The sequence below is a fragment of the Eleutherodactylus coqui genome, chromosome 5 (assembly GCF_035609145.1).
Source record: "Eleutherodactylus coqui strain aEleCoq1 chromosome 5, aEleCoq1.hap1, whole genome shotgun sequence".
Lineage (NCBI taxonomy): Eukaryota > Metazoa > Chordata > Amphibia > Anura > Eleutherodactylidae > Eleutherodactylus > Eleutherodactylus coqui.
Genome location: NC_089841.1, coordinates 212,115,388 through 212,127,171, shown reverse-complemented (window position 1 = coordinate 212,127,171; position 11,784 = coordinate 212,115,388). Strand labels below are relative to the sequence as shown.

Genomic DNA, 11,784 nt, shown 5'->3' with positions numbered 1-11,784 from the left:
AAGATGTGATACAGATGGACATGGAGGCTCTAGTACCCTGTTGGGTCACCTGTAGCTTGGATGCAAGATGTGATAGGGATGGACATGGAGGCATACAGGTTCCATATGGTATCCTGCGGCATATCCATCTACATTTGCTGTAACTGAGCTTCTGGATTGTACAAACATGTAGGCTGTCAAAGTTGGCATCCCAGATGGTCTCATGCACGTTCTCTTGGTGATAAATTTGGCAATCGGGCAGGCCACGGAAGTGGAACAATGTTTTGTAGGCATTCCTGTGACACCCTTGCTGTGTGCGACCAAGCATTATCCTGCCATACTTTGTCTAGCCATATACAAAAGATATTTTAATCAATATAAGCATGCCTAGTCAGATCAGCTGAGCATGAATGTTCAGTGATTGGCTGCCAGAACCCGTTGCAGCATACATTTTTGGGGAAAGCAAAATATTGGGCAAACTGAAATTCAACATTCTCGATCTTTGTTTGTGGGCAGATGTTCTTCCAATTTACACCTTTAGGTAAGGTATATGGCCAGCAGACAACTGCCTCCTAAATCAAAGGCGTAACTTGAAGCTCCTGGGCCCCAATGCAAAACCTATAACTGGGCCCCAAACTATAATGCTTTATTCATAGTACTGGGCTTCTTATATGGAGAAGAGAGGCCTTATGGGCCCCCCAAGGCTCCTGGGCCCCGGGTGCAACTGCATCCTCTGCATTCTTTATTACTAAGCCCATGTGCTCAATAAAGTGGCCCGTTAGAGCCATTAGTGCGCAGCAATTTTTTATTTTTTTCCCCTCCACAACCTTAAGAAATAACTGTTATTTTTTAACTCGATTCAGCCATATAAGGGCTGTTTTTTTATCATGTTGTGAGTTATATTTTTTAATGGCATTATTTTGGGATATACGAAAAACGTATTGTATAACTTTTGTTATTTATTTTTTCATGGGATAGAAAAAAACTGTTATGCCATTGTTCTCTGGGTTTTGTTTTCACAGCATTAATCTCACTAGGGGACTTGGCCATGTGTTCACTTAATGGCTTATATAATACACTGCAATACAGATCAAATGAGAGTACAAAAATATCAGACTTTTGGGGCAAGTCCTATGCTGTCATGAAAACTGTCAACAGCATCAGCGACAGTGCTGCAGTACCCTGATGGTGTGAACATAACATTTATGGCACTGCACATTAATGCCCAGACACCAACATCGTAACTGTAAGAGTTTAAAGTCCCATTGATTTTATCATAAAGAGTAATTGATATGCCCCGATTGCTCTTACCTTTTAGTTTTCCATTTCTCAGCCACCACTGACAATTCCTTTGCGGGGCAAAGGTGGTCACAGGCCATAAAAGTGAATGGTGTTTTTCCATTTCATAGTCAATACGGTATGTACATAGGAGTAGCAATGCATAGACAAAGAGTACCAATAGGCATTAGGTGATAGATAATAAACACAGTTTGTACTTAGAGTACATTGACAGATTTAGATAAGATGATTTTACATATGTTGCACGTTTTGTATATGCCCACATAAATTCTGGGATAGTGTACAGAGAAATATAAATTGTTCCTTTTTGCTCATAGTGTCCAGCAATGCAGTGGCATGTCACCAATGTAGGTAGACCATGTGAAATAGGGAGGTCTGCAGCGAACACCCCGCCTCTCTTCCACCTCTGACTCGTGGTGCCCTCCATGAAAGTCTAGCCAGGAGCACAACTAATAGTACTGCTAATTTGGGTGCTGCGTTGATCAGTGCAAAGGCTACCTCCTTCCTATCTTTCCTTCTTTCACTATAGTACAGGTGGAGTAAGAGGAAGGAGTACTGAGAGTTGCATGGAGAGTTGTGCTACTGGCTGGAAATAAGGGGAGGTGAGGAGAGACACAAAGCAGTCCAGGATCATAAGTTTCAGAAGCACAGATGGGCACTATAAGTTTCATGGGTTATAGAGGGGCACTATATTTTTCAGGGCCCACAGAGGGGTGCTATAAGTTTCATGTGCCACAGAAGGGACATTATTAGTTTTTTGGGGCCACAGAGAGGAAACTAGTACTATTGGGGCACAGCAGGGTTAACTATTACTTGTGGGACCGCATAGGAGGTACTAAGAGAGGTACTGGGGATAACAGCAGCATGGGGATAGTGTGCAGAGACAAGTCATGGCCAAAAGAAATATTTATTGTGGTTTAAGCCAGATAAAGAAGAAAAACAAAAATGGACTTCACCAATCAGAGAAGATGTCACCTTTGGTCACTGGAGGTACCTGCAGTGTAAACAATATCAATGTGTAGAACTGGTATCTATTAAGCCACTGTATCTAGGCCCATAGATGTACTTTCTCTAATACACGTTTTTGCTAGGGGCCCAATTCTAAGTTTTGCTATGGGGGTCCATGAGTTCTGTATATACCCCTTCAGGAATCATTGGTGTATGGCATAGCCTAACATATATACTACTTTTGCACTCATTTATGAGATAATTTATAGTGTCATGTTTTTGCTCTTTATTGGCTTAATTATAAATTAGTCTCTGTTGCTAGTTGGAGACTTGTGGATAGAATTATAGAATCACACTGTTGCTGGGGGTCTATGACCCAGCCAGTACAACCATGACTTGTTGTTATTATTGCCAATAGACATAATAATGGCTATATGAAATATCTATAATTTTTTTTAGCTATGATTCTAGATTAACATTTCATTCCGTTAATGTTGTTTGTGTTAATGAGCTCGGTATCAGCAACGTCTTTACGTCTAACCACAGTCAACAAAAGAAGGTTAACGAGAAGTAGGTCAGTCCAGCTGCTCCACCTATCAGATTATGTAAACTTTGTATGCTTGTTATGTAGATCCTGTAAAAATCACAGCAAAATTAAGCCGAACCTGAGATTAGATTGCTCTTGAAGGTAACGAGCAGCACTGCGGAGCTGTGCAAGAGTTGTAGCTTCTTATTTCATGTGTAAGAATTGAATAATTTATTAAATGAAAATGAATTAGAAAATAGAGATGGATTTTTTTTAAACTACTTTACTGTATCTGTTCTTTGTAGAGATGAGCGAGCGTACTCACTAAGGGCAAATACTCGAGTGAGTAGTGCCTTTTGCGAGTACCTGCCTGCTCGTCTCAAAAGATTCGGGTGCCGGCGGGGGTGAGCGGTGAGTTGCGGGAGTGAGCAGGGGGAGGGGGGGGAGAGAGATCTCCCCCCGTTCCTCCCCGCTCTCCCCCACTGTTCCCCCCCGCCGACACCCGAATCTTTTAAGACGAGCAGGCAGGTACTCGCAAAAGACACTACTCGCTCGAGTATTTGCCCTTAGCGAGTATGCTCGCTCATCTCTAGTTCTTTGGTAAACTGCAACATTTGTAGCGTAATATGCAGCATACACTATAATCCATGGGCTACTCTCTTAGCGGGGAGCTATTGAACAATATCCTCCGGAGCGCCCGGTGTCACAGGCAGGGGTGGATTGCCAAATCAAAGTGGCCCCAGAAAAAAAAATTACAAAGGGGTCCAATATTGTAGGGAGGTTCAAACTGAAGCCAATTGGGGCAAATACACTCGCCTGCTGTAGCCGCGAAGCTTTTGTGTTATGCATAGATCTCTGCAGCAAATTTACTGTAAGGCATATAACATGTGAGAACTGGAGGTATGCATTAAGGTGCCGCCTATTTCTAAATCGGTAAGCCTCCATGATGAAAATAAATAGCATAGACTGACTTTTCTTTACCTTCTATGACAGGCAGACATGTCACGTGTCGCTGTAATAGCGGGGAACGGGAAGGCTCTGATCCCTGTCATTTATCCCTGTTTGTATCTGGGTGATTAGACAGAGGGAAGGAGGTCCCTCTGTCCCCATCGGCATCCCACTGATGCAATTGCAGGGTGCCAATGGGTATCCATGGCAGCCAGGGGTCTAGGAAAGACCTTCAGGCATCCAACAGCTGTATGACTATTAGGATGAGCCTTGAGCATAACCTAATAAATGTCTTCGCAGTATTAAACGCACATGGAATAATTCTTTGTTATACTGAGTATACCAACTAAATTAATAATGTAATAAATGTTAATAAAGTAAATTTAAAAAAATGTACACTGTTGGAAAAAAATTAATTGTTATTGTAGTAGTGAAAAAAAATAAACCACACACACAGCATCACTGTAATCATCAGGGCTTGTAGAATTGTCTTCATACTGTCACTTAACAAAACCCATACCAAGTACAACATTACCAATAATAACAGTATATAGGGGACAAACAATCCCGTCACACCGCGATCACTTATCACCATCCCATAGAGATTAATACCAACATATTGTCACTGAATTAAGACCACTACAAAGATCAATGCTACCAATAAGAACACTATATGCGGGTCAAATAATATCCCCCAATCATAACATAATAGCACCACAGTGTTGCTGAAAAAAAACTATACTAGACCAGTATTACAGTATTACTAGTATTGCAATGACCATATAGCAGTATATACTAGATCTGCACAGGCACTTTGTAGACCATATAAATGATTACAGTACCATTATATCCAGTGATCACAGGTGACATCCCCTCTGACTTGAGTTGTTTGTTTTCTTTTTTTTTCATATGGCCCAGACCGTTATGATGGCTTCTCTCGGTCACAACCTGTCTCTGCAGAATTTCAGACATCTTTGACTCCTCAATTTTTAAGGGAATCAAGCTGCATTTTCCAAACTTTTATATAATCTCCACATCCATAATTCCCCAAATAGTTGTGATGCCATTTGAGCTGACCCACATAGTAATAGTATCCCTCTTTTGTGCTCTTTGTAGGCCCCACATAGTAAGTGCTACTTTCCATGTCCCACACATCGTACAAGTGCGCACACTGTATAATAATGCTCCCTTTATGTTCTCACTCTGTAATAATAACCCAAATAGGCCCCACTCAGTAATAATGCCCCATACAGACCCCCAATAAGTAATAATCACCCCTCAGAGGCCGCAGTTCAGTAATAATGCTCCATACAGTGGTCCAAGACATTAGAAAAATCTGGCAGAAAGCAGGGGATGTTACAATCTAACAAAATAGGTATTTTTCCATTGACATAACCGTATGAGGGCTTTATTTGTGGGACGAGATGTATTTTTAATGGTACCATTTAATGTATCATACAAAGTACAGAAAAACTTTGAAAAATGTTTAAGTGGGGAGAAGTTTTAAAAAAGCAAATGTGCCATTTTTTGTGTGTTTGTGTGTGGGGGGGGAGGGGGGTTACAGCATTTACAGTGCAGTTAAAATGATGTATGAGTTTTGTTTTTCGTGTCAGCATGAATACATAAATAGAAAATTTATATAGTTGTTTATGTTTGCCTACTTTTAAAAATTAAATAAAATTTTTTTAAAAAACAAAAATAGCTTTCCATCATCATATCCTGAGACCCGTAACCTTTTTATTTTTTTGCCAATTGGGTCTCAGTTTTTGTGGGGTGAGCTGTAGTTTTAATTAGTACCATATTGGGAAACATACATCTTTTTATTCACTTTTTATTATGAGCGATACATATTATGATATTTTAATAGCTCTGACTCGGGATACCAAATATGTAGGTTTTTTTTATTTGTTTAGATAAAAAACTAAATTTTTTTTTTTACATTTTTTTAACTGTTAAAATACTTTATTAAATATTCTTTACAGAGTCCCACAGAGGATTCGAACATGCAATTATTTGATCGCTCTTAAAATATACTGCGATAATACAATATTGCAATATATAGCATTTTTAAATGTTGCCCATGAAGCCCTGCCACAGGCAAGTTTTGATCTATGCATGGCAGCCTTGGGAGCCTTCAGTAGGCCTTGGGCTGCCATGCCAACCCATCGGCAATTGGTCCTTTTAATAAATCCCTTCCTCTCTTCAAAATTAGCACTATATCTGCAACTGCCAGAAGTTATGTCAAAAAGGAGAAGTCTCAAAATGCATGTGTTTTTCCCATTAAGTAAAATGCCCGTGCATCCTGTTTAGAAAAATGGTTATATTTTGGTATTAAATTATAACATAAAACTTGATTTTCTAAGATTAAAGATCTTGTAAGATTAAAGGCAGATGGTTATATGATAACAGTGCAGCTACATTTTAGAAAAATTTCTCTTTGGTGAGATTAAAGTGCAGATAAGTACATGAATTACACTAAAACTTAACAAAAGTTAGACTGACAAGAGAAATAGATGACTAGTCTGGTGTAATAAAAGTGTGACAATTTTGTTGAATTTAACATAAAAGTGACGTGTATTTCATAAGGACACTAAATTCTATATTATCAACATTTTTTGTATATTTTGTATACAATCTATTATTCCCGGTAAGCTGCCAATTTTTGGCTGGGGAGAAGCAGAGTAGTAGTTTTCTTCAGTTGGATTGCTGGCAAGAAAGTACAGAAAAGTGTCTGTTCCCAGGTCAAAATACTACTAATTGACAAATAATGCATTGAAAATATATACTCTTTACATCTGCATTGTATTGATATCACCTGGGCCAATGGTAATAGGTGGCTAAACTAATAAGACTTGTTACATAAGCCTTTTTAAGAGTACTTTTCAAGGTCCGATACTCTCCCGAATAATCGCTCAAACAAGCATTTATGAGTGTCCGTCTTCCTGTGTAAACATGGCACCCAACAGGGTACTGAGCAAGAAGTTATTGATTAATGGCTGGTCATTCCATTGCAACTCTTCTTGCTCAAGATAGACAGGCAGTCGTTCATATATGAGAGACTGCCTGTTTGCAGTGAATGGAGGCAGATGGCTGGAAGAGATCTTTGACATGCTCCCACTACATTTACTGACCGACTATTGCTCCTATGTGAAAACACAGGAGTGATAGCCATTGGGACAGCAGCCGGGTACTGAGTGTCATCCCTTCTAAAACCACCTTAAGTCTTCCTTCGTATGTTCAACATATGCTATTTTAGTAGAGGAGGGGACTAGTAGAAGTGGCTGTCTGACACCTATTCTAGCCATACAGCCCATGTAGAGTAAAAGACAAAGAAAGCTTTGCCAAGTTCTGAAGATCTAAAGCCTCATTCACATGGGATGACTCTCGGATAAATGATGCCCGACACTCGTCCCCGCATGTACTCGCTCCCGTGCTGTTGCACAGGAGTAAGTATCGCTGGCTCGCAGCGCGGAGGCTGGAGATTTCACTCCTTGCTCTACCCTGGCCCTCTCCATTCACTTAACACAGTGGCCGTTCAGTACTGAATGTTCATTGCTTAGGCTGCATAAACGATGAGCGATGATCCTGAGCAATGATCGTTCAGTATAAACAGCAGCCGTTCAGTACTGAACAGCCGTTGTGTTAGGTGAATGGAGAGTTGAGGGGGAGAGCGAGGAGTGAAATCTCCCCCAGCTGTCCCGGCCCCCTGCTGGCCGCTCTGTTAGAGAGCAAGAGATACTTGCTTCTGTGTAACAGCACGGGAGTGAGTACAAACAGGGACGAGTGTTGGGCATCATTTGCCCAACATTCATCCTACGTAAATGGGGCTTTAGTTCTTCCATGCCCTATAGAGTCCAGGGCCTTGACGCACACCACTCGTGGTATAGGGACACTTTGTTTGCCTTTGTCCTTAGTAATATTACTTTTTCTGTATTTTTCCCAATATAAGTGTACCAGTTTATTAGTCTTCCGTCACTTTTCAGCAAATCTAGGACAGTTTTGTGTTCTCTTGGTATAGGCTGATTGAGAACTCTTTTAACAGTTCCTTCTTCTGTGTTCTCTGTTTGCTCTTTTTGCATCACTACCTAATTGCCTAAATCATGTAATAATAGTGTAGTACAAAACATAGCCTTATTTACCCTTCACAAAGCTATGTGCTGTAGGCTGCTCCGGCAGAGCCATGCTAGCATCACAATAAAAGTCAATGACACACTTTTCAGAAGTAAACTCCTTTTAATGACGGCAACATAAAGTATTAAAGCTAACAAGCAAAGCCATGTAATTGGAAGAGAGGGAAAACAAGTAGTACCACTTAAACTGATGGCGTATTAAGAAGCAATCTGTAAAATGGCTTTAGAAGCAAACACGAAAAAGCTGGAGGAGATGTAAAACCGTTACAACTGTTATAAACGAGAGGATTTCACATATCACCAAGTGGACATAGAATATACAATAATGGCATGTAAATGCTCTCCTCTGGATGAAAGATGGATAATAGGTTGGATACACTTTCTGGGAAGCTGCTGTGATATATCCGAGTTTTTCTACTGTTTTATTGGGTGAGCCACAAGATTGTACTTAGGTTTTTTTTTACTGTACTAGGTCATGGTTAATGAGGCTACCATTCTGAGTATATGCCTAGCTACAGTAGGCAGAACAGACCTTAAAGCAGAAACAAGTTGGTTGTTTAAAGTTTGTTTCGAAGTACATTAAAACTATAACTATCAGTCTATGGCTCCTGCTGTTTCTCACCCATACTACACTTCTGCATTATATTCCGTGAAGCCCCTGCAAAGGTAGTAGTAGTGCGATGATGTTATTGCTACCAGCGATGATTATCCTGCTGCTGAGAACATTATTGATCTGAATGATTGCAGTTTCCTTTATCACCACTCACTTTAAAACTTAGGCTATCCTGCAAAGGCGATGGAAACTTTATATTAGAGAGTCAAAATCACGAATGCTACATCATAATTCTATATCATGAACAACATTGTTTATAGGGTTGTGTTCTCAGCATTGTTCTGATCCACTAATCATTTCCATATATGCAGTGATTTGCTGGGTGCACAGATTTCTACTGGATGAGGCAGCCACTAGGGGGAGCATGTTGAATACATGTTTATACAGGTTCATTGGGTACACTGAAAGCAGTATAATGGTGGTTTCATATCTGCCAGAGGTTCCGTCGCAAATCTGGCTGAAAATACCAGAAGAAAAAGCACTGCATGTATCACTGTGTGGATGAGAATAACCCTTTATGCTACATGTATATAGATTTATTATAGCATATGAATGTATCTAGTGAGAATCTTCCTGTGTGAATGGGTATCAGTTATGAATAAGTATACTTATTCATAATCTATAAATTGATCTTTTTTGGAATATTTATTGCCTAAAATGTATTGTTATCATTTGGTTGGGTTAAGTAAATGATGTAACAATTTTTTAACCAAACCAAAGTAGTGTGAATGTTCTGAGAATGTCTTAATTAGCACAATTGTTCACAATTTCAATTTTTCACTACTTTCTCGCTTGCCATTTTGCTGTAGATTTTTGATGAAGTTTTTAAGTCCAGAACTAGGAGTTGGATCAAAAGAAGTAAAAACGTTCCCATGTATTGCCCTTCCTGACATTGGTATCCAAAACTGCATCCAACTGGAAATCATGTTAATAAATGAAGAAGAGATTTGAAATGACCACTTTAGTGCATTTTACTCATTCATTATATAATTGCCCCTCCCGATTTATAAAAGTGAGCTAGTATTAAATAGTTATATATCTCTTTTTATATGAAACTCCTGACCTCTTTCTCCTCAGGTGGTCATGTGGTCTTAATTCTGACCAACTCAAATTTTCTTAGGTTTCTGTGTTCTCAAACTAGTCAGTTCCTCAATCAGCATAATATCTGTGTGACGCAATTATAGGAAAACTATCACAAGAACTGCTTGGATGGGGACACAGACTATCCTGTCACAGTTGTTGCTGTTGATCACACCGCTCCTGTCACACAGTTATAATGAAAGCAATCACAGCTCATCCTCCTGACTGTATACTTATGGTCTGTAGCTTATTTAGAGGAATGTAGAGGCCAATGATAATTAAACTGTACCCCTAACAGGTAGAGATGGTACAGTCTCTAGCTAATGCTGTGCTGATGTATGATGGGGGTGTTAGCATAGCATAGAAAAAGTGAGTAGAGAGAAATTTCAGGATCAAGATGGTGCCTAATTAGCATCAGACAGAAGGCTGCACTGCATGGTAGCAACTGCAATACACATAGCATTCATTGTAAATGGTGCATCAGGCCAAATTTGCCCTCCTAAGTGACCTTGCTACATATATTAAAATATAACTTTATTTTTACACATTAAAAGAATCTATTAGGCCCTAACGTCCAACGCTCCAAGGAACCCGTGCAGACTTTGAAACTGCTCAGAAGGACTTGATGTATACTTTTTTGTGGGGCGGGGGCGGGGCTAGGTTCCGAGAATTAACCCCACCCCCGTCCCACCTTTCCCCATTGCAAATAGTGCAGAGGGGCGGAGAGGAGGCAGAGAGGGGGGCGGGAGCTCAGTTCCTGCTCCTGGGCTCTTCCATCCTCCCCCCCCTGCACACGAGGACAACGTATATCGGCTCGGCGTGAAAACCGAGCCGATATACGTTCGTGTGACTTCACCCTAATATAGTGGAGGATTGCTTGCAAGCCAAAATCTATGTAGCAAGGATTATTTAAGCAACGTCACTTTCCTGCAGACCATTCTCATTGTTATACAATACTAAACCATTTGAAGTAAGGGAGATAAGCCAAATCATCAAATTGTATAAGGGCACATGTAGGCCTCATGTACATGGCCAAATTATAACTAGATGTTGTATAAACCCTTAATAAGGCCTTAGTATAGGTACATATGCCCACTACTATATGTTTTGCCTATGTTTTAACCCTTTCCAATCCACTGTCTGGCATCTAAAGACATTCTAACTGAAGGCTGTACAGCTCCGATGTCAGAAGTCGTTCAGCAGGGTATTCTTATTGTATATTACTGGCCACTCTGTTGTCGGGGGGGGCCTGTCCAGCATGTCCCATACCACAGTACTAGCTCTAACCAGCAGATGGCACCATTGTAAAATGGCAGAAAGAGAAAGCCTCCTAGGAAACTCTGTATGCTTCTGAATTAAACCTTTACAATCCAATTTTGGGTTCAGAGTATTTTATGTTGGTTTCTATGGCATTTTCTATCAGATGCTACATGTTGTAGCTTCCACCTACATGACTCTACCAGCAGCTTGGCCATTCTCCAATCATAGTAATGCATACTATAGTAAAACAACCTAGTCCCAAACTTTTTTTTTTAAATATCAGATAAACGGAAAGAAGCATCAGACCTTCATTTGTAAAAACGATGCCTCCATCTACCGGTGCAAATGAAAAGCATTGCTTAGGTCACTAAAAGTGTAAGGGCTGCAAAAAAAATAGGGCATCTAGTATTTATATGCATCTTTGGTAGAGTTTAATGACTTAATAAGTTTTCGTCTGTACTTCGTTTTATCTTGCTGATAGAGCTTAGTTTGAGGCTATATGACATCCTATTATGAATTGTGTAAACCAAAAATGTTATCCAGCAAGACAGCAAATTATATACAAATCAATAGCCTCAAAATCCTGTTTTCTTTAATGCCGAGGCAATCTTTCATTACAGTGCTTCTGATTAATATGAATAACGAGCTCTAACTTTATTATATCTTACCATTTCAGGGATTCTTCAGAAGGAGTCAACAAAACAATGCCTCTTACTCCTGCCCAAGGCAGAGGAACTGTTTAATTGACAGAACAAATAGAAATCGCTGCCAACACTGTAGACTGCAAAAGTGTCTTGCCCTGGGAATGTCTAGAGATGGTAAGTCAACTTCCTTTTTAAAATCGTCTGCTTTTGAATCTCTCATCTTATGCAGTGGAGATGCAATAGGAGCACGGAAAGAGCAATATTTCTTGTATGAAGTACAGAATTGGAATTATGATGTCTGAGAAGGTCAAACAACCTCTCTGTGCAGGTTGGATTAGAAAAAAGTAGCTGAGAATT

The 11,784-nt window shown here is 39.9% G+C and overlaps 1 protein-coding gene across 1 annotated transcript in view; it reads left to right on the top strand.

Annotated features, from left to right (window-relative positions):
• RORB (RAR related orphan receptor B) overlaps positions 1-11,784 on the top strand; it is a 195,643-nt gene that overhangs the window by 143,754 nt on the left and 40,105 nt on the right. Inside the window, exon 3 of the mRNA XM_066602002.1 lies at positions 11,460-11,601. Within this exon, the coding sequence (XP_066458099.1) occupies positions 11,460-11,601 (142 nt within the window). The remainder of the gene's footprint in view (positions 1-11,459; positions 11,602-11,784) is intronic.